This window comes from Meles meles, chromosome 3 (assembly GCF_922984935.1).
Source record: "Meles meles chromosome 3, mMelMel3.1 paternal haplotype, whole genome shotgun sequence".
Taxonomy (NCBI): domain Eukaryota; kingdom Metazoa; phylum Chordata; class Mammalia; order Carnivora; family Mustelidae; genus Meles; species Meles meles.
In genome coordinates this window covers 118,192,886-118,216,027 of record NC_060068.1, presented here as the reverse complement: position 1 = coordinate 118,216,027, position 23,142 = coordinate 118,192,886, and the positions used below count along the sequence as shown (strand labels likewise).

Here is a 23,142-nt window from a genome sequence, read left to right as displayed (position 1 = left end):
ACATCAGCCCAGCGGTTCCTGTGCACTTGTGCCTGGACGGAGACGTGCTCAAGAATGGTCAGAGGAGCATTCTCAGAGCCAAACACCTGGAAAGCACCAACATCCCGCAACAGCCAAAGGCAGAAACTGGAGTCCACTCAAGGCCCACCCTGAGCTACATGTAATGCAAAGATTCACAAACAGTGTTCAATTTTAGGATCCAAGAATACATCTGTGTGCCATTTGTAACTTTTAAAATGCAAACTACTACTATGTATTTATGGATACATACCTCCACGGTAACATTTTTTTTTTTTTTTTTTTTTTAAGATTTATTCATTTGACAGATAGAGATTACAAGTAGGCAGAGAGGCAGGCAGAGAGAGAGAGAGGAGGAAGCAGGTTCTGCGCTAAGCAGAGAGCCCGATGCAGGGCTCGATCCCAGGACCCTGGGATCATGACCTGAGCTGAAGGCAGAGGCTTTAACCCGCTGAGCCACCCAGGCGCCCCCACGGTAACATTTTTAAGAAACACTTGAAAAAAATCAGAACCTGCAGCAACCGCCTTCAAAAGGAGGGCCCATACTCAGGGCAGGGGCACAAGGAGGGATGCACGTGTGTCAGCAACGGTTTATTTCTCATGTTGCACAGCAAGTACAAGGATACACATTCATATTTATCTTTTGTATGATGAAATAACTCCATTTTTAAATGCATGTGGCAAAAATCGTGGATTAAAGCAGCATGATCCCACATGTGTGAGAAAGCAGATGTGAGAGCACACATCGAACCTTCTAGGGAAGCACCTCCAGGTATAAACTCTGAAAGGGATGCAAAGGAGACGCTGACAGCCAAGAACAGACCACAACCACTTCAATCTTTGCCTTCAAATCCCTGGTCTTACACCTACTGATTAGAACCTCACCCTAGAACCTCACCCTAACCACCCAGCGTGGTTATTTCAAAGCGGCCCTTCCTGGGCCGCACTGCACCCACCACCACCCCCGACCCCGAAGCAAACACTGCCCTTGCCCACACCCCATTGACTCCTCAAACCCAAACTAGAGAACACAGAGGCCGGACTTTCGTTCTCTAGGTGACTCCAATGTGCAACCAAGGGCCAGAGCCACATTGTCCAGGGTGCCACCATGCCTCATCATTCAGGAATTCAGGGGCGTAAGGGGCCAGAATGAAAGGCCAAGTGTGGTGTGTGTGGTGCTGACGATGGCAGCCGTAGCAGCTGTGGGGGGTTCCAGACCCCAGCCCTCAGGGTGGACATGGCTCTCCCCCCCAGGGAAGAGAGAGGCTCGGGGAGACAGGACCCACCCAACCTAGTGGATTTCCGGTGTCCGAATGGATTAAGTGTTGTGGAGAGAGATGAGTTAATATGCGTCACCTGCTCAGAACCACGCTTGGCATGTAGTAAGCACTCAAAGTTAGCTACTTCCCAAGTAAAGAAACAGTTTGGGGGAAAGTGAGCTCAGTAAAATATTTCAGTAAAGAAGATCATGTTTACTCTTACAGCTTCATGAATGGGTTCCCAGCCCCATGAGAAGGAAACTCAGCTCAGACGTGTCTCACTGCGGTCTCGTAAACAATCTTTCCACTTCTGACCCGCGAAGGACGTGTCCTACATATGCAGAGAGCACATGGAGAAGGACAAGAGAGCGTGAATAGCTGCTGACAAAGAGCTCAGGAGAGTGAAAGATTAACAGGAAAAGGAAGTTCTTCCTCCTCACTTCATCTACTTCTATCCACCTGTGAGAATCTAATCAAGAATATCAATTACAAAAAGCCTGGTTCCAACAGGAAGACAGGGTTGCTCTCGCTTTTAAGATGGAGACTTCAATGTGACTTAGGAAGATGCTGAAGATGGTTCTAGAATGGATGAGGACACAAGGTTCTGTGGCAGAGTCTGTGGCATCCAAGAGCAGTCTGGAGAGCAGAGGCAGGCCATGGCCAGGACAGACAGACCCATGAAAGCTGCCACATAAGGGTGCTTTCCCTCCAGCCACTGCTTCTTCTACTCCCTCTGCCATCTTTCTCCCCTCCGAACACCCCAAAGGGAATACTGAACTAGCCTGTCCTCCCGAGCCCATGAATCCCTTTCAGATCTTCCTGAAGTCCCCTTAGCCAGAGTTCCCTCAAGTTCACTTGCACTTAGGCCACAGCCTCCATGTGGTACCCCACATTCTACCCTGGCTGGAGCCTTTCACCCAGAGGCTCAGGGCACATGGGAGACAGCACAGGGCCCCATCCCCTCACTTGCTATGTGACACTTGGCAAGTTTCACCTGACCTCCTAGAGCTGTGCTTCCCCACCTGGGAATGGGAGCATGGCACTGGCCTCCTGGGGCTGTGTGGCAGGGCCGAGGGGTGGAGGGCGAGAGCCATAAAGCACTGGCCACTTGGAAGTTACTTGAAGAAAAAGAGAAGCATGCCCCTTAGGACAGTCACACAGCTGAAGTTGGTTGTTTCACTTTATTTAGCAAATGGTCACTCTCTGAGCCCTACCAGATTGCTCCTCCAGCCTCACTCAAGGGTCTGCCTTGGGAAGCAGCTCAGAGGGCAACTGGGAAGGCCCAGGTTCCCCAGTTAGCCTCCTCTCCCACCAACACACCCTGCAGAGAACAAAATCACTGCTCATGTCCTCAGGCACCTACCCTAATGTGGTTGAGGGGCCCTCCAGTGTTCAAGAGCCTGCCAGGGCCCAGCTCCAGGCACAGCTTCCTTCCTGCTCCTGAGATGCTGGCGATGGGCAAGGACCTCTGTCCCCAGCTGTGGGGGTGCCAAACCCTATTCCCTAGCCCTGCAGCCTGTCCCTGCTGGGCAAGAAGCAAAATGTACGAAAATACTTTTAATCATTTCTTTGAAACGGTTAAGAAATAAGGTCGTCTTATTTTTCTTTTACAATCCCAGTAAAAAAAAAGTTCACATTAGTGCTGGGGCCAGAACTAGGCCCTTCCCCGGAGCAGAGCACCGGCCACTCAGTAGAAACGCTTGTTCCGCTCCTGCCGCTTCTGAAACACTACAGCCCCAACCACGGCACACACGATGATCCCCAGGAGCGCACACAGCAGCAGCAGAAACACCCGCCACCCCGTCAGCGGCCCGCTGCGGAAGTTGCCGGTCGGGTCATCCACATTATCTGGGGGAGAAGAGAGGGGAGCTGCAGTGGCGAAGTGGAGGTGGCAGACAGGCTCCCAGGAGACGGGGGAGTCCAACGGGACCGAGCCGAGCGACAGGCCACAGCCAGCCCTACAGGGGAAGCTGTGGCCTGCTCACAGCCCTACCGGTGAGGGACGGGGGATGGACGGAGGCAGAATCCCACTAGGACCTAGCTTCCCAGGGATCAAGGCCCCAGGAGCCTTTTGCTGCAAGAAGCTAGTGAAAGCTGGGATTCCTGGCCTCCCCAGGAGAGCCTGAGTCTGCACAGGGCAGGCCCAAGATCTGTGTTCACAAAGCCCCGCCCCAGCCCCATGCAGTGGCCCAAGGCCCCCCTCTGGAAGAACGCAGCTCTGGCCAAAGGCTGCCCTTACTCACACCTGGATGCTTTCCACGGCTCCTTGGGGGTCTCCCAAGCCCCCCGCCTCCTGTCCTTCTGCTCCAGCCACACTACTTCTCTGCCTGCTAACACCATCAACAATGCTGCCAGGAATGAGGCCCTGCCACATTAGGTATCTCCTGGAATTCCAACCACACTGGGATGGGGAACTCTTGATCTTCCTTTTATAGGAGGCTGACAGGAAGAACACACTGTCAAGTTCATCAGTCTGTGGTGAAGGGACTTGGGTCTGGACTCAGGCCCTTCTGCCCTGTGCAGCCTGGGCTCTGTTCCTGCCACTTGGTCTCCCTCCACAGCCACAACCCTCCACTCCTTACTGTGGGGGTTACTCGGGGCCTCCTCCCAGCCAGGCCTGAATACCAGCCAAGAGCCAACTTACATCCTCCTTTCCCACACAACCTGAACAGGGCAGGCCTGCTGACATGGTCTTAACACCAGCCTCTCTCCTCCTCTTGCCTCAGTCACTAGACTAAGCCCCAGGACAGCCCACAGCTAGGCACAGAGTGGAATCTCTGGAACCATCTGCTAAAGGAATGAAAAGAGCAACAAGTCTGCAAACTAGTTAATCCCTATGTGGCCAATCTCCTAGAGCTGCTGGGTAGGTCAGAGCAGATTAGGTCTCCAAAAGCCCTCAGCAGCCAAAAACTCTTCAATCAAAGGTTGCAAAAACAGTGGCGTATGGCAGGGTCTGTTTAGCCCCTGAGATGTTTAAAGTAATTTGAATCTTAAAACAGTGAGACGTCACGTAAAATGCTGGGTTCCACTCTGGCTCCCACTTTACATGGAGACCTTGGGCTAGGCTGAGAGGCTCCTCAGGGCCCCGACCCCAACCCACAGGCACAACTTCAAGGTTCTTGGGGTATATGTCCACACACACACAGGAGTTTCAATTCAACCAGAACCCTTGCTCTGTGAAGACAGGCTGGTGGCTAATTAGTGCCAGGGGAAGTCTGTGCTTTTGTGGCTTGGCAAAAACTTAAGGTCAAATCTTGCCTTCACTTTCTAGCTGAGGAAAGCTGGAGGATCAGCTTCCCCAGCTCGTGGCAGGATCTCCTGCCCAGGCCATTCACCGAGGCCACACACGTATTGTTTCAGAATGCCCTGCACACCACCGACACCAATAATCTGGCCCCTCTGTCTTTATTGCCCATCAACCCAGCACCAAGCACTGGCAGAAGCAGAGGCCAGGTGTTCTCACATCTGTTCATTAGAACTGACTGCTACTCTAAGACCCCAGGCCACAACCCAACCAGGTGAGAGCAAACAGACCACAGGCACTCAGCCCAGCTAGCCCCACCCCCACCCTGCACGAGGCTGCCCAAGCAGGGGTGGGCCTCAAGCATGTACCTTTAGGTGACTTGAGGAAATTAACGCTGGGCTCAATCTTGGTCCAGTCGATGTTCTCTTCATCAGGAGTGTGTTCTACCATCAGCTGGAACAGCTTCATGGAGATGATGTCATGATTGTCTGCAAGACCCAGAGTTAGCTTATTATAAGGGGCGCAGAGCCTGCCTTAGGGCACATGGCCCATGCCCCTCCCCAGCTCCGGGCTGCTGCTCGAGTCAGGGAAAGTGGCCAGGTCCCCCGGGGCAAACCCTGCTCCTGCCTACTGAGGGGCCTGTTTTCTTTCCAGTGACCTCCAGCCATTCCCAGCAGGCAGTGTTCCAGAGGCTGTAATACCTCTAAAACATTAAGAAATCTGGGAGGATTTATTTTTCTTCATAGTATTATATTCATAATATATATTCCTTTATGAATGTAATATACACACAAAAAAGCATGGGTTTTACACTGAGAATCAGCTGGGTCTAAATCCTGAGCCAGGCTCCTTGTTTGTAAACCTGGATGGTACTCTCCACCTTGCCTGGTTATCATGGCAAGAAAATGAGACAGTACATACAAAGCACAAGACATTGCCCAGCAGATAGTATGTACCAGAAGAAAACCTGCATGTTATTTTATGGCCATTTGAGAAGCCTGATCCTCCCAAGGGGCAGCGGGCAGCTGCCAGGCACTCCTGTCAAAAACCCAAGAATAAGACGCAGACAAACCACTCAGCTACCTGAGGGCTAGGTCCCAATTCCTGGGCAGTGACTGTCCCTGAGGAGACGTGAGAAAAGGTCGGGTCTAACAGTGTGGGCAGAAGAGAACCTCTGGGGCACCTGGGTGGCTCAGTGGGTTAAGCCTCCACCTTCAGCTCAAGTCATGATTCAGGGTCCTGTGATCAAGTCCCGAGTCAGGCTCTCTGCTCGGCGGGAAGCCTGCTTCCCTTCCTCTCTCTGTGCCTGCCTCTCTGCCTACCTATGATCTCTGTCAAATAAATAAATAAATAATATTAAAAAAAAAAAAAAGAGAGAGAGAGAGAACCTCGCTTGACACTAAAGGATCACCCCATTCTGAGATGGGGAGGTTCTGACCCGAGACAAGGGTGCTGGTCCCTTAATTCTAGTATCAATGCAGCTAATGAGCTGAACGTGAGGCAAAGCCTCAAGCCAAGAACTCTGGAGACTAGAAAAGGGAGAACCTAAAGAACAGGGAGCTGGCAGCTGGGTCAGGCAGAGCCCTGTGGTACCTGCCAGTCCAGTGTGCATAGCCCCGGGGGCCCAGGGACAAGTCCTGACTCTCAGGTCTGACGGCAGTTCCCATCTGAGCTTTGCCCTTCCTAGGTCTGTGAACGTGGGGAGATCCCTCCACCTCTCAAACTCCCCATGGTATCAGGTGTATAAAAGAGAAAAGCGGGGCACCTGGGTGGCTCAGTTGGTTCAGCGACTGCCTTCAGCTCAGGTCATGATCCTGGAGCCCCAGGATCGAGTCCCACATCAGGCTCCCTGCTCAGTAGGGAGTCTGCTTCTCCTGCTAACCTCTCTCCTCTCATACTCGCTCTCTCTCATTCTCAAATAAATAAATAAAATCTTAAAAAAAAAAAAAAGGGAAAAATGGCCACACCATCATGTGACGCTCGTGAGCGGCCTGCTGCAGAGGCTCGCACTCACACACCTCCGAATGGCCAGGCACTACTGTGTAGACAGCCATCTCTAGCAGTCTCCACTGGGCCTCGCTAACGGCCTCAGAGAGCGTCCACTGCCATAGATTTGGCTTTGTTCCCAGAATCTTCTCCTGACACAGGCTGAAATACGATCAGGTGAAATTCCAGATGGCCTGAGGGGGAAGACTGTGGTGGAACCCTAGATGAAACCAGACTGACAGCCAGTTGATAACTGACTGCCATGTTGTCCACCAGCAGCTAATGATTCCCTAAAGCTGGGTAACAGGGGCAAAGGGACTTACTGGACCATTCTCCCAACTCTGGAGTATATAATTAAAATATCCATACCAAAAACTTTAATACCACAAAGCAATGACTCTCTGGGGACCAAGTGGACCCAGGCATTTCTGTGAAGGGGAGGCTCCCAGATAGTGGCTGGATTACAGGCCCTGGAAAGGTCTACCCTGAGGATGAATAAGCCCTTTGTCTGATTCTGTACACTGCTTCCCACTTTCGGTCAGGAGCAACTGGGCCTGGTGCCCTCTGAGGGCCCTGATGCCTTCTGAGTACCATAGCCAAGGGTCACTATCAAGTGTCACCCAGGCCCAGTGGCCCAGCAAAGCCTGCACAGGTTGCACAGGCCAAACGAGAGCCCTGACTTTATGAAACCTACAGTTTGGTGAAAGGGACACATGAAATCCAAATTATATGGTAGATTCCAAGATAGTTAAATACTATGAAGAAAAATAAGTCCAAGAAAAGCAATAAGGAGTGCAGAGAAGACTGTATTGGTGTGCCATTTTAAATAAGGGAAGCAGGGGTGCCTGGCTGCCTCATCTGGTAGAGCATGTGACTCTGGATCTTGGGGGTGTGAGGTCACATTGGGTGTAAAGCTTACTTTAAAAAATGTAAATAAAGGGCACCTGGGTGGCTCAGTGGGTTGAGCCTCTGCCTTCGGTTCAGGTCATGATCTCAGTGTCCTGGGATCAAGTCCCACATTGGGCTCCCTGCTCAGCAGGGAGCCTGCTTCCCACTGGCCCCCGCCACCTGCCACTCTCTGCCTCTCTCTGCCTACTTGTGATCTCTATGTCAAATAAATAAAATCTTAAAAAAAAAAAAAAGTAAATAAAAATATAAATACGGGAATCAGGGAAGGCCCCACTGAGGAAGTGACATCTGAGTAAGACCTGAAGGAGAGGAGGGTAAGGCCCAGGCACAAAGGCCTGGCAGAGGGCACTGGCATGTCTGAAGAAAAGTCATGGGTGATGTAAGGCAACAGGGAGCCATGAGTCATAGGTGATGGGGGCGGGGGGGGGGGCGGGGCACTGGTACACAAGGCCCAGCAGACCACTACTAGGACAGTCAGTGGCCTTGACTCTGCAGGAGACATAAGCAATGGTGAGACCTCACTTGAGCTTTCATGGAATCGTTCTGGCTGCTGAGGTGGGAGAGACTGTCGGGGGCTAGTATGGAAGAAGAGGACCACATGGGAGGCTCATGCAGTCATCCAAGTGAGTGAAGACAATGACCCAGACCTGCCAAGTAGTAACAGAGGGGAGAGAAGTGGTCCGCTGCACTGAGAAGACAAGGCCAGCACGACTCACCAAAGAATGAGAGGTGGCATGTAAGAGGGGAAAAAAAAATGAGACCAGAATGGCACCAAGGTTTTTTGGGCTGAACAACTAGACTAACAGAGGTATCATTTATGCCTCGGTGGCAAGATGTGGGCTTCACCTGTGGGCATGTGAAGGCTAAAATGCCTGTTAGGTATCCAGGTAGAGATGTTGGGCAGGCAGGTGGTTACATAGGTCTGGAAAGGTCTGAGCTGAAGATGGAAAGATGGGACTCTGCAGCATCTGGATTCAAAGCCCTCTAGCTGCTCAAGAGCATGGAAGATGGCTGAGGGAGTGCTCATGCAATAAGCCCCAGGTGTGCCAACATTCCCAGATGCTGGAAAGTGAAGAAGAAACGCAGGTACATGCGGACCCAAATGAAGGGAGTTCAAGAAGGAAAGTGATCAACTGCATCGCAAGCTTCTGACAGACCAGCGAAGGGAAAGACTGAAGCTTAATGCCTTGCTCAGCCCACACACTCACCAGACAGGTCTCCCGTGCCAGCCGAGGCTCCGAAGTAGTAGCCTGTGGGCAGGCGCACTCCCGTGATGTCGATGCAGTTTTTCCACTCATTCTTGTCCTCTAGGTCAGTCATTACCTGCAGCCAGCCAGTAAGTTAAGTACACACCATGCTCAAGCCCAGCCACCTCCCTGAGCCCCTACACAGAGCTGGCCCTGGCCTGCCTGCTCACCGTCAGACGGCCCCGGGAGTAGCGCACAGCCAGGAAGGTATCATGATCGCGGTTCCGGAAGTCGGCCGTGCAGCCCGCCAGCTCGGTCCAGCGGCCATCTTTGCTATGGTCGTAGGACAGGGAGCCATTGTTCACCATCACCGAGATGTACGGGAACACACGCTGAGACCGAGACACCAGTTACTCTATGGCCAGCTCAACTTGTGGGAGGCAGTGGGGGCCCCAATCCCTGGAGGCCCCTTCTGTGCCAAGACCAGGGAGACGTCCTGGTCCCTACCCCTCTGGCCAACTGCCCAGCCCTTCCTGTCCTGTCAGAGGCAGAAGGCACAGGCATACCTCTGTGGTCTCATCGTTGGGATATGTGTCCAAGAAGATGGCTAAGCCGTGGAAGTTGTCTTTGCTCCCAAACACAGGCCCTGGAATTAGAAGGAGATGCTCTCATAATGGGAGATATTGGAGTTGTCCCCTGGTACCTGAAGGACAAAGTAATACCAGTGTAGGTGGGGGAAAGAGAGGTTAATCTGAGGTCATTCACCCAGGGAAGGGAAGGATTTCTAAGGGAGGGGAGGTGTCAGGGGTGCAGCAGAGAAGACTCAAAATCTGAAACCAGAACTTTTGAGGGAATAGCACCTGGCCTTGTGCTCTGACATGTCAGGTGACAAGAGGGCAGGGGCCCCTACAGAGGAAGCCCCATCTTCTAACCCAGGGGTCAGCAACTTTATGTCAAGGGCCAGAGAGAAAACATTTTAGACTTTTAAGACACATATGGTCTCAGCCACATAGTCTTGTTTTTGCTATTTTAAAAATGGTAGAATGATGGGGTGCCTGGGTGGCTCAGTCAGTTAAGGATCCAACTCTTGGAGTCGGCCCAGGTCATGATCTCAGGGTCCTGGGATTGAGCCTTTCATCATATTCTGTGCTCGGCTCTGCTTCCCTCTCGCTCTCCCTCCGCCCCTCCCCCTGGTTCACGCATGCTCACTCACATGCTCTAGTGCACATTCTGAAGTAAATAAATAAATTGGAAAAAAAAAAGTCGAATGGTAAAATCCTTTCTTAGTTGGTGTATAACACCAGGCCACAATGGGATATAGCTGCTAGGATCCAGTTAGCCCTCTTCTTAAAGGGACACTTCCCAGAGAAGACTCAAAGAAGAGCAGTAGGACCCTAACCGGAGGGTACAGAATGCCCTCACCTAGATAAGTGCGTCCCTACCTGGCACAAGGCGGTCCCGGGTGTACCACAAGGCAATGCCATCTCCATGGAGATTCTTCTTCCCAGCACCATGGACTTTAAAGTGGACGTGCATCTCCCAGTCCTTGAGGAAGCAGGGCTGCAGGGAAAGCAGACAGAGCTGCTCAGAACTCACCGGCTATCCTGCCAGCTAGAGGTGACCAAGTGCAAGCCCGTCTCCTCCACTGAGACTGGCACTCCTTGGAATAGGGCCAGGCAGCAGAGTCACCAGTGACATTGACCAACAGACACCCGACCCTCCCAGCATTCTCCACAGGAAGGAAGGGGGCTGCTGGGCCTCCCAGGTGGGAAGGAAGGAGCCACCCAGTGTCCCAGGGCTGCCTGGGCCACCCATCCTGGCCCTAGTCTTCTCTTCAGCCTGTTCTCACTCTATATTCACTTTCCTCAACACCAGCCAAACCAGCCATTTCCTCTCCATCCCCACTACTCCTGCCCCAAAATCTGTGTAGAAGGATTATTACCCCTATTTGAGCCACATGTTTTACAAAACAGAAAACGCATTCAAAGACAAAATAACTTGTCACAGCAGGTTAAGTGGACTTAACCACAGCAGGTTATGATCACCCAGATCTGTCGGACTCAGAAACTTTTGCTGTGTCTTCTATACCTCCCATGACCTTCAGGCCTTTAACACGAAGTGCAGCAACTCTTTTCTGGTCTCCCACCTTACTGTCTTCCTTTCTAACCATGTTTCCAAACCGAGACACTCAAACCCAGGTATGGATGACTCCAAACCCTAACCTCTTGGCCAGCACCCTTCCTGCCTCTTGCAGACCCAGTCCAGTTTCAGTGTGAGGACCATGCCAGGGCTGGTGGGCTAGAAAGTTCACTCTCTGGGGTCTCTGGGCTGTTGCGGTGTGAGAAAAGTCAGATATTCCCTGGTATTCAGGAACACCAGCTGCAGAGCTGGGCACTGTCCACAATAAGGGGAACAGCCTAGCCTCACCCACCAGGAAGTTGCTGGTGAAAACTAAGGTGTTGACACATACTTTGACAAGAATCCACACGGGGGAAGTCTACAGATGGGGATGCAAGCAAGTGTTTAAACAAAGACCCATTAGAAAAGCAAACTAAAACAAGATGTTGTTGACTTATCAGATTGGCAACTATTAAAGAGATCATTAATACCAGTATAGAGGAGGATGAAAAGAAACACATGCTCTCAAACAACCAATGGGACTGTAGATGCTTCCATTTTCTTGGGGGCAGTCTGGTTGTTTTTTAACAGACCACAGTACATCCATAAGCCTTTATACTTGAAGATATCAAAGAAATTAAGAGAAGAAAAGTAAGTTGACAAAGTTCAAATTCGTATACAGAGAGAAAATAAAAATTAAAGGAACATGGGCCAATATTAATGATACATGACTTTGAGAGGGGAACTACAAGACATGTTTACTTTCTATATTTGAATTTTATACCATTAATATAATTTTTAAAACTCAAAAACAGAAAACTTTATATCCCCTCTTGGATGATCAGGCTGGGGCATTCATTGATTCATCAGACTTCCTGTTCTGGCTCTGGAAACCAAAAACCAAGATGAAGAGCCCCAGTTTCAGCCTAGGAACACAGATGGCAGACACCTAATCAATAGCTCGCAAGTAGTATGAAATCTTGGCCTTCCCAATTCTTGGGAGTTCACTGGCTCTTGGAAATCTGCAGATTCTAGAGGGGACAGCTGAGAGGCGAGGAGACCAGCTCTCAAGGATAGATGGACAAAGACTCTGATGCCAAGCCCTACTGAGTGAGTGAAAGGCCTGGTGAACCACCCTTGCTTTGGGCTGAGACCACAAAGAAAACAACCCAAAAATGAGAGCGAGGAAAAGCCCTGCCACAGGGGCAGGAACACAGCTTGAGCCCTCTCATCCCTGAAAGTAGAATAAAGTGACTCACCCATGCCTGAAATTGTTCAACAAACAATCTTACAAAATACAGTATCCAGCATACAATAAATAATCAGAAACACAAAAGACAAGTTATCAACCAAAACCAAAAGGGAGGGAGGGAGAGACAGGCTAATGGGAACTCCATATACTGGACTTTCAAATAACTAGCTTACTACTTCAAGGAGATAAAAGACAAAATTGAGAACTTTGGGAAATAACTGAAATTTTAAAAAAATCACCTCACAAAAAAATTCCAGAATTAAAAGAATAACTGAAAATCATAATGTAACAGACAGGTTTAACAACAGATTAATAACAAAGAGTGGGGGTGCCTGGGTGGTTCAGTGGGTTAAAGCCTCTGCCTTCGGCTCAGGTCATGATCTCAGGGTCCTGGGATCAAGCCCCGCATCGGGCTCTCTGCTCAGCGGCAAACCTGCTTTCCTTCCTCTCTCTCTGCCTGCCTCTCTGCCTACTTGTGATCTCAGGGCATGAGAATAAATGATGAATAAATAAAATCTTAAAAAACAAACAAACAACAACAACAACAAAAAAAACAAAAAAAAACAAAGAGAGAACCAGTGATCTCAAGGCCAGTCAAGTAGATAAAAATATCCAGGAGGAAGCACAGAAAATGAGTGGTAGATACAAAATTGTCAGTAAGAGACAGAGAATGAAAGATACGTATAACTGGAGTTTAAAGATAAGAAGTGAGAGAACAGGGGCGCCTGGGTGGCTCAGTGGGTTAAAGCCTCTGCCTTCAGGTCAGGTCATGATCCCAGGGTCCTGGGATCAAGCCCCACATGGGGCTCTCTGCTCCGCAGGGAGCCTGCTTCCTCCTCTCTCTCTGCCTGCCTCTCTGCCTAGTTGTGATTTCTCTCTGTCAAACAAATAAAATAAAATAAAAGAAGTGAGAGAACAGGTCAAAGGAATTTTTTTTTATATTTTATTTATTTATTTGACAGAGAGAGAAATCATCACAAGTAGGCAGAGAGGCAGGTGGGGGGTAGGGTGGGGGGGGGAAGCAGGCTCCCCGCTGAGCAGAGAGCCCGATGCAGGGCTCGATTTTAGGACCCTGAGATCATGACCTGAGACGAAGGCAGAGGCTTAACCCACTGAGCCACCCAGGTGCCGCAAAGGAATATTTAAATAGATGTCCATGCACTTACTAAAACTGATTCAAAGACATTACACCACAAATCTTAAATCTTACAAACCAAAGGAGACAAATAAAAAGAAAACCATACCTAGGAACACCAAAAAGGGAGGGAGGGAGGGAGGAAGGGAGAAAAAAGTCTTAAAAAGCAAGAGGGGGGCACACAAGATTATCTTCAAAGCAACAAAGAACCTGATATGGGGATTCTCAACAGAAACACTGGGTGCAAGAAGACAATAGTTTGAAATATTTGGAGTTAAAAGAAAATGACATTGGATTCTGTACTTAGCAAATGTTATCCTGCAAGAATGAAGGTGAAATTAAGACATTTTTAGATAAACAGAAACATTAAAACTGTCTTTCATTCATCAGAAAGAAGGAAAATTATCCAGAACCAGAGATCATGACCTGAGCCAAAAACAGAGGCTTAACCCACTGAGCCACCCAGGTGCCCCGCAAGCAAAGAACTTTCAACCTAGCATAAGAGTAAAAATGGAACAAAACTTAAGCAACCCGAGAGACAACTGGCTAGAAAAATGAACGGAGAATGAGCAGTACAAATAGAAAATAAATAATAGGAAGGTAGACAAAACCAAAATCCAAGCACCTGGATGGCTCAGTCAGTTGGGCATCCAACTCTTGGACTGTGGTCTCAGGGTGGTGAGATACAGCCCCGTGTCAGGCACTATGCTCAGTGTGGGGTCTGCTTAAGAGTCTCTCTCCCTTTCCCTCTGCCCTTCCTCCTTTCTCTAGATAGATAAATAAATCTTTTAAAAAATTGGTAATTATCCTAAATGTAGATGGCTGCATGCTGGTAAGGCTATATAAGATCTCTATTACTTTTTACAACTGTATGTGAATTGGGACACCTGGGTGGCTCAGGTGGTTGAGCGTCTGCCTTTGGCTCAGGTCATGATCCCAGGGTCCTGGAATGGAGTCCCATATCACGATCCCTGCTCAGAGGGGAGTCTGCTTCTCCCTCTTCCACTGCCCCCTGCTCATGTCCTCTCCTTTTCTCTCCAATAAATAAAAGCTTTAAAACAAAAAACCTCTATGTGAATTTACAATGATCTCAAAATAAGTTTTATTTTAAATAATAAATAAAGGATCGAAGACAAACTTAAGAGCTAAAACTACAAATCTCTTAGAAGAAAACACAGGGTCACAACATTGGATTTAGCAAGATTTCTTGGATAAGACACCAAAGCACAGACAAAAACAAAAAAATAAAGTGAATTTCATCAAAATTAAATTCTTGCACATCAAAAAGGAGCAGCGTCTCCAAAATATACAGAGAGCTTCCAAAGTTCAACAATTAAAAAAAAACAACAATTTTTTTTTCAAAATAAGCAAAGGACTTGACTACACATTTTTCCAAGGAAGAAAATAAACAAATGGCCAATATACACATGAAAAATGCTCAATGTCATTAGTTATTAGAGAAATGCAAACCAAAACCACAAGATACTGCCTCACACCCACTAGGATGGATGGCTATTATCAAACAAAAAAAACCCACCAGAAAATAACAAGCGTTGGCAGGGCAGCTAGCTGGCTCCATAGCTGGAGCCTGCTACACTTGATCTCCAGATCGTTATTTCGAGGCCCACACTGGGTGTAGAGATTACTTAAATAAATGAATAAACTGTAAAAAATAAAATTTTAATTATAAAAAAAAAAGCAGGGCACACAATCCTACACGGTGGCTCAGTGGGTTAAGCCTCTGCCTTTGTGTCAGGTTATGGTCTCAGTGTCCTGGGATCGAGCTCCACGCTGGATTCCCTGCTTGGTGGGGAGTCTGTTTCTCCCTTTCCCCCCTGCTTGTTCTGTCTTTCTCTCTCAAATAAATAAATGATTTTTAAGGATTTTATTTGACATAGAGAGAGAGAGAGAGACAACACAAGCAGGGGGAGTGATAGGCAGAGGGAGAGGGTTAAGGTGGTAAATTTTATGTTATGTACATTTACCATAATAAAAAATATTTGTGGAATTTTCTTTTCCACAGGTTTCAACTGTGGAGATAAATACAATAATCAAATAATCAAATAATTTTTGCAGACAGCCATTACATTTTTCAACCCCATTTAAATGCAAATGAGAATCCTACTAAAGACAAGGTTTTCAAAAATTAAAGGATTTAAAAGTTAAAAAAAAGGTTAAAATGACAAATTTTGTTATGTGTATTTTACAATAATAAAAATAAACCAATAATCCCCCAAATGCCTAATTACATGCCATTTACAAGACACAACTCTAAAACAAAGAAATGGAAAAGGAAAAGGACAGAAAAAGATACAGCATGCAAATGCTAACCAAAAGCAAGCTTGTGCAGCTATACCAATAACAAAGTTTACAAGGGTACTTTTTAATGACCAAAGAGATTTTTTTTTTTAAGATTTTATTCATTTATTTGACAGAGAGAGAGAGATCACAAGTAGGCGGAGAGGCAGGCAGAGAGAGTGGGGGAAGCAGGCTCCCCACTGAGCAGAGAGCCAGACGTGGGGGGGCTCGATCCCAGGACCCTGAGATCATGACCTGAGCTGAAAGCACAGGCTTAACCCACTGAGCCACCCAAGTGCCCCGACAAAAGGATTTCTTAATGAACAAAAGATTTCATTTACAGGAAAATTTTGGCCTCAAAATCTATCAAGCAGAAACTGACAGAATTACAAAAATAAAAACAAAACCACAAAGCAATTTTCACACCTCTCTCAGTAATTGATAAAAACAAGCAAAAATGTCAGGAAGAATACAAATACTTGAACCCAATCAGCAAACGTGATCAAGGACCTAAAGGGCACAATGTACTCAACTAGCTGAGAATCTACATTCTTTGCAAACACACACAGAAAATTTTCCAAAAACCTGACCCTTTGCAAGACTCAACAGACCTCCAAGGAAGGAAATAATAGATTGTGTTCTTTGACCATGATAAATTCAAACTAGATATTAATGATGACTTAGTATTTTAGGAACCAGAAAAGCTTTTATATTTGAAAAAAAAGTTAAACATATCTCACCTCTACAAAAGTCAGCCCAGAAACCAGATTTCAAATGGTCTCTTTAGTACCCAGGAGTTTTCTGCATTTGAGAACAATGTACTGAGATAAGACCCCAAGCAGGTATAAGGGGTGCCTCCAAGCAGAAGGGCAACTGCAGGGAGATGGGAAAGGAACACCTACTCTCCTGCCCCTGGTATGGTTTATAGGGAGAGGAATTTCCGGAAAGGGTACACACAGAAGTTGAAACCTAGAAACTGAATCCTACATGACCAGTCTCTGCGTAAGGCAGATTGAGGACTGCAGATCGGTGGAGAGAAATACCAAGACAGAGACACTATAAAGCCTCTGAAGGTTTTTTTTTTTTTTTTTTTAAGATTCCATTCATTCACTTGACAGACAGAGATCACAAGTAGGCAGGGAGACAGGCAGAGAGAGAGAGAGGAGGAAGCAGGCTCCCGGTCGAGCAGAGAGCCGGATGCGGGGCTCAATCCCAGGACCCTGGGACCATGACCTGAGCTGAAGGCAGAGGCCTCCACCCACTGAGCCACCCAGGCGCCCCAAGCCTCTGAAGGATTTTAAGCAGGTTCAGATAAGGTACCAGCTGGAACTGATTTAGAAGCTGCTTTTGGACACAGAGAGTGACATGGTCATGCTTTTCCATCCTCTCTGAAAAGCTGAGCCGGCTGGGGCGCTCAGTAATCTTAACGCCCTGGCCCTCCCTGGGGCCAACTAAATCAGAATCACCTGGCTACAGGTGATTTTCATGCCTTTGCTCACAAGTTGGAGGCAGAGCTAATCAAATAGTGAGCTGATACATCATGAAACATTCTAATGAGAAATCACTACGTGATTTGGGGTTTGTAAACCTAAGGAAATTGAAAATATCAAGTCACTCTGCTATAACAAAACTCCCTCATCTTCAACTACTATTTAAGTGAACAGATTCCCAGCACTCACATCTACAAAAACAAAAAGCAGAAGTGGTGCTGAGGCCTATCTTACTCTGACAATAACAACCATCCAGACAGGGATGCACTTCAACAAATTTCTACGTCTACGATAACTATCCAAAAATTGTGTGATGCATTTATTTTGGCCAAATGTGTATGAATAATATCCCCCCCCAAATACTAAAACTTAGTTTCAAGGTCCCACCAAAGTTAAAAGGTTTACATTATTACACTTATTTTAGTTGGAAAGGAATGAGACATGCTAATCAGTAAGAGATTTTCAAGCATTAAATACACTGCACAGAACAAAATTCTATGTGGGATAAAATGAAAATACAAATTCAATAAGGAAAAAACCTGATGTATAATTCAGGCTGATTCACAGCATTTAAAACATACAGTGAATATCAAATGGAAATATTTAGATTCCACTGAATACACTTAAGAGTACTGAACAGTTTCATTTTAAAATGGCAATATTTAGGGGCACCTTGGTGGCTCAGTCAATTGAGCGTCCCACTCTTGATTCTGGCTCTCATCTCAGGTCACGATCTCCTGGTCTCGCACGCCTGCTCTATTCATTCTGCTCAGAGTCTGCTGAAGATTCTCTCTCCCTACCCCCCCAACCAGGACACATGCTCTCTCCCTCAGTACATACGTAGGTACATAAAATCTTAAAAAATAATAATACAATAAAATGGCAATATTTAAAATATACTGGAAACTACACCCTTTGCAAACATTTAAACTTAAGAAAAGCAGTTCTGGATATCAACTTCTAAAAAGTGTAAGAGAATATATACTTTCAGACAGTACATCAGCCACAAAAGCTTAAATACTACTCTGCAGCTCACACAAGGCTCCCTAGGATGGGCCCAATCAGCCCCTTGGGCTTCCCTCTGTCCTGTGCCCCAGCCATCAGACTCTTGGGAGTTCCAGTCACCTTGGGGCCACTCCCTGGTCTGGACCGCTCCACCCCAAAACAACAGAAGCTATGTTTTCTCTTCTTGGGACCAAAGCAGGTGCTTATGAGTATTTTGCTAATTCAGGGCCCTTCCCAGAGGGAGGGAGACACAGAAACGTCCAGAAAGCACCTCTCCAGTGAAGGAAAGTTCTTGGGAAACAACAGGCAGAAAGCTCTAAGCATTCCAAGTAATTTCTTTAAAGAATTACAGGAAACACTCCAACCCTTTCAAGAATATCTGCAGGGCTGAATAGGAAAGTCCCTAGAAGTGAATGGAGACGTAGGGGAAGGAAGAGAATTCTATTCCAGACTGAAAATTTGATGAAGTGCAGAACTCTCTCAGCCCTGTGACATCACCAAGCCACTGACAATGCCAACCAACAGTTACCTACAACCATAATTAAGTTACTTGTAGCTGAACCAATTTCTAAAAGTTCCAGCACTATTTGTACCTTACTTTAAAAACAGAAAAATTAATGACATACTGAACTCACTTCCATAAAAAATGTAACACATTATAATTTTTAAAAATTATCTGAAAACCCTAAGACAGAATAATGTGACAGGATGTGACGCGGGGGAGATAGAGTAGTTAATGAAATACTGAGTGGGTGGCACTCAAGCTGAGACATACCAGATGAGAAAGAAGCAGGCAGGCATTAAGAACCAGGAGGCAGTGTCCCAGACACAGGGAACAACAAGTGCAAAGGTCCTGAGGCAAGAAGGCAGCCAAAGAGGCTGTATAAAATTACCAATATAAATGGAGATGCCAAGCACCAGGAGCCAGACTGTGTAAACATAATGTCTGTTTATGCCCTTCACAGAAGACCCCAGGCTCTGAGGATCAGAGTGAAAGCTGAAGAAAGTAACCCAGATGCCCCTAGCAGAAAGGAGAGGAGGAGCAAAAGGGACAGGCAGATGGAAAGGACAGTGTGGGCTCCTAGAACTAAATGGGGAAGCCATTCAGAATGGACCAAAGAACAGAGTGATAAAGAAACCTAGGACAATGGCTAACAGCTTAGGCTTATGGGAAGAAGTGGAATCAGGCTGGCTGAGGTAAGAACAGCTTCCAGCCCAAGCTGTGACCCAGCCTCAAATCAGTCCCCTTTTGCCCCTTTCCTGACCTAGACTTCCTCAGTGTGGAGTCTGCACAGCAACTTATTTTGGCCATTGGTCACGTATGACATGCCAGTGACACCTGAGGTTCCCTAACCTCTAGACTGAAGGTCACAAAAATCAAAAGTGCCCACAAGTCCAGCTCCTCTATTATCAGTGATGACAAAACCCTCAGTAAAGCACTGGGGAAGTGGACTAAGTCCGCAAGTATTTCTAAGGATTCCTCCATTGTCCAGGGGGAGCAAGAGGGGGCATGTGTGGCAAGTGAATTGCTGGGCTTCGATATCAGACAGATCAGAAATTAAATGCTGATTATACCATTCAATGTCTGTGTTAGCTCTGCATAAAGCCATGACAACCATTTACTTTCAAACAGCCTGTTTGAGAATTAAATGCAATAAGGCTATTCAAGGTCAGTGCCTACACACACAAAATACCCAATAAGGATTCCATCTATTCCATTTATCCCACTATTGAGAGTTGAATTCAGACAGCTATGAGCCCCACTGCTTACTAGCTATGTGACTTTGAGTCAGGCACTTTCAACTGAGTCTTAGCTCCATCAGTAAAACGGAGAATAACATCACTTAATTCACCTGGCTTTCCAAGAAACTAGACGAGAAAGGTGTGAAGTGTGAGGCACAGCTCCCCACACAGCTAACTTCAGTAGTCATTCACAGTAACTTCAAGAGTCAAGATAAGGATACCTTGTGGCAGGTGGGGGGTCACAAGCCTTCAAACCAAGCTCCGATCTGGGGTGTTGCGGAGACTGGGAGTAGTAGCTTACTTAAGGATACACCTAGCGTCCTGGGAGTCACTCACCTGGTGGTTCCAGATAGAGCCCTCTTTGCTGCGCTCATCAGGGGTCAAACGCACGTACTGGCTCGTGAGTATAGTGCTGCCTTGGAAGTCCCAGAGGGGCATGGAGCTGGAACCGACCCCTGTGGGGAGAGAGGGGCGTAGACAGGTGCGTAAGAGGCCATGCCAGCAATGGCCTTGCCAGGGGCAGAAAACCCACAGAGCTGCTTTGTTCAGGAGAAAGGACCAACCCCATCCAGCCTCGCCCTCACCCTGCACTCATTCCCGCCCCAGGCCTCACCTTGGTAGGGCTTGATAAGCGAATGCTCCCGCTTGAGGTGTTCACTGTTGCCGTCAGTTATATCCGCAACAGCCGGCCCCAGCAACAGGAGGAGAAGTAGAGGTGTAGTGGGGCCAGGGCCGGGGCCGGGAAGCCCAGGCCTCCCCGGGCACCGCCGGCCCCAGCCCCAGCGCCAAATCCAGCCTTCCGCCGCCATTCTCCGTTCCTCTCGGCCACTTCCGCCCTAGGACTTCCGCCTTCCGGGTGTCCCACCTCATGTCCTCCGGCGGCAAACCCTTCAACCCTAATGTCACCGGGAAGTTATAGCAAAGCCTCGCAGCCGAAAGGAAAGCGGCTTTATTTACTGAGCAGGCCCCCAACATAGCCAAATGCCGTTCCATCTCCTTGACGGCTCCGAGGAACCTGTCTGCCAGCCTCAGCAATGGGTTTCTAGGAGCGGAAGAGCCACAACCAATCGTGGAACAGCACGTTAGGGTTGTGAGCCAATGAGGAACAGAGGGATAGTAGAACTCGGGGCAACACGAGGGTCGTGTGCATAGTGAGGCATGCTGGAACTTGTAGTTTGGGGGGGGGGTTCGCGCGGGCTGGGCAGTCGGCCACCAGCTGGTGATCGCATCTCTGGAGTAACATTTCCCAGTTCTGGGGGAAAAAACTCAGTATGGAAGGAGGAAGCCTGAATTCCAGCTCCCTCGCCCCCTCGTACTCACTGGGTGGCTCTGGTTACCCAGTCTTAAATGTGTAAGGTGTTTGTTTGTTTGTTTAAGATTATTTATTTATTTATTTGACAAAGAGAGAGAGATCACAAGTAGACAGAGAGGCAACCCTAACCCTAACCCTGCGGAACAGAGAGCCTGATGCGGGGCTCGATCCCAGGACCCTGAGATCATGACCTGAGCCGAAGGCAGCGGCTTAATCCACTGAGCCACCCAGGCGCCCTGGCCACCCAGTCTTAAAGGTTTCTGGCCCCACCCCTCTCCTAGCGCCTTGCCTTCGGAGACAGAATTTCCAGTTGTGGGCGTTCACTACTTCCAACTCCGGTGGCCCAGTAGGGTTTATGCCAGAGGAGCGGACCCGGATCCTATCCCGGACTCCTGAGACGGTTGCGACCCACCCAGATCCAAATCATTTTAGTGCCCGCCCGCTGCAGCTGGAAGGGGCCATGAATGGTCCAGAAAAACCACCTGTGGACCAGAGGTCAAAAACTGCTGGCGCACAGCTGAGAACAGCTTACCTGTTCATGCTGTTTCAATACAATGATTTAAATATCGATTTTTAAATTTTTTTTAAATTGTATTTATTTATTAGAAAGCGAGAAGGCACAAAACGGGGGTGGGGGTTGGGGGAGAGGGAGAAGTGGACTCCCAGCCGAGTAGCGATTCCCGGCTGAAGTCAGCCACTTAACGGACTGAGCCACCCAGACGCCCATCGGTATTTCTAAATCGAAAGACTTAACATCAGAAATCCAAACTTCCGGCTTTTCAGGAAAATCTGGAGATCCAGCCACACTAGCCTATGTGGCCTTACAAAGGCCTTCCTCTGCGGAGCTAGCCTCCCCACTGGCCGCTAATTTATAACACCTGCCCCGCCCCTCCAGCTATTTGAATTAATAACCCCTGCTACAGCTCACAGGGTCGGGGGTGGAATCATTGGTTGGTCGCTCCTTTATTTTATTTCAAGAATCTGCCCTTTTGAATGAGTGAACTTATTCAAGATTAGTGCTGCGACATCTTTCTGGATCACATGCTTTTGATTAGCTTATTAAAGTAATACGCTCATCTATGTAGTACAGACATATAATACAGCAAAAGTCCCCTGCCATTCCCTTCCAGAAATGTATCTGTATCTATACCTTCCACTAGACCTCTAGGACAGCTGGGATTTTTGCCCGTTATGCCCGGCATCTAAAACCACACTTGGCACAAAGGAAGTGATTAATAAGTAATTAGTAAAAATATGAATATTTGGGGGCGCCTGGGTGGCTCAGTGGTTTAAGCCTCTGCCTTCGGCTCAGGTCATGATCTCAGGGTCCTGGGATCGAGCCCCGCATCGGGCTCTCTGCTCTGTGGGGAGCCTGTTTCTCCCTCTCTCTCTGCCTGCCTCTCTACCTGCTTATGACCTCTTTCTGTCAAATAAATAAATAAAATATTTTAAAAAATATGAATATTTGTTCTAGAACCTGGAATTGCGCAATGAAGAATGAGTAGGAGTTTACCAGCTGTAGGAAAGGCATTCTCAGCAGAGGGAACAGGAGATGCAAAAGCCCAGAGGGATGCCAGAGAGCATAGGGATGAAAGCAGGTCGGAATGGCTGAGGATAGGTGGGTGAGAGTATATAGCTGAGGCCAGAACTTGAAGGGCCTTCTATTTCCAGCTAAGGAACGTGGCCTTTTTCCAGAAAGCAATGGGATGGTTTTAAGCATGGGAATGGCCAACATGGGTTTCTCTGGTTATGGTGAGGAGAAGAAACTAGAGGGGAGCTACCTTCCCCATGTGGGGAGACTGAACAGAAGGTCATTATGACCAGATGAGAGATAGCAAGGCCTGATCCAGGGAAGTCTCCAGAAGGAAGGGGATTGGATCTCCCACACAAAGACTAGAAATCACTAATTGATCCTCTGTGGGAGCCAGGAAGAGAAAGAGAAGTTGAAAACAGAGTTCTGAGAGCTGCAGTGAAGAAAACTTGATAAGAACTAAGAGATGGGAAGTCCTAGGGTTGGCTGGGATCCCTGGGGTAAAGATGTGGTCAGAAATTGGCATTTGTAGTGGAGAAGTGAGGAGAGGGGAGGATGACCTTGGCAGGGGCCAGAGCCTGTAATGGGGCCTTTTTGCGAAGAAAGATGAACTGTTGGCACCTGGCCTAGTAGCAGCCCAGGTGCAGCTCCCAGG

At 47.9% G+C, this 23,142-nt stretch overlaps 1 protein-coding gene across 2 annotated transcripts; it reads right to left on the bottom strand.

The window, feature by feature from the left end:
* Window positions 1-499: 499 nt before the first annotated feature.
* LMAN2 (lectin, mannose binding 2) lies at window positions 500-20,482 on the bottom strand. 2 transcript variants are annotated; one of them, XM_046000292.1, is made up of 8 exons: window positions 20,258-20,482; window positions 19,981-20,099; window positions 10,046-10,163; window positions 9,170-9,249; window positions 8,834-8,995; window positions 8,625-8,739; window positions 4,890-5,009; window positions 500-1,608 (listed from the first exon to the last, which is right to left on the bottom strand). In XM_046000292.1, the coding sequence occupies exons 1-8, from the start codon at window positions 20,451-20,453 to the stop codon at window positions 1,556-1,558; spliced, it is 963 nt and encodes a 320-aa protein (XP_045856248.1). In that variant the 5' UTR covers window positions 20,454-20,482; the 3' UTR covers window positions 500-1,555. The 2 variants fall into 2 exon arrangements, with proteins under 2 accessions (XP_045856248.1, XP_045856247.1); XM_046000291.1 differs by lacking the exon at window positions 500-1,608 and adding an exon at window positions 2,440-3,125.
* Window positions 20,483-23,142: the final 2,660 nt, after the last annotated feature.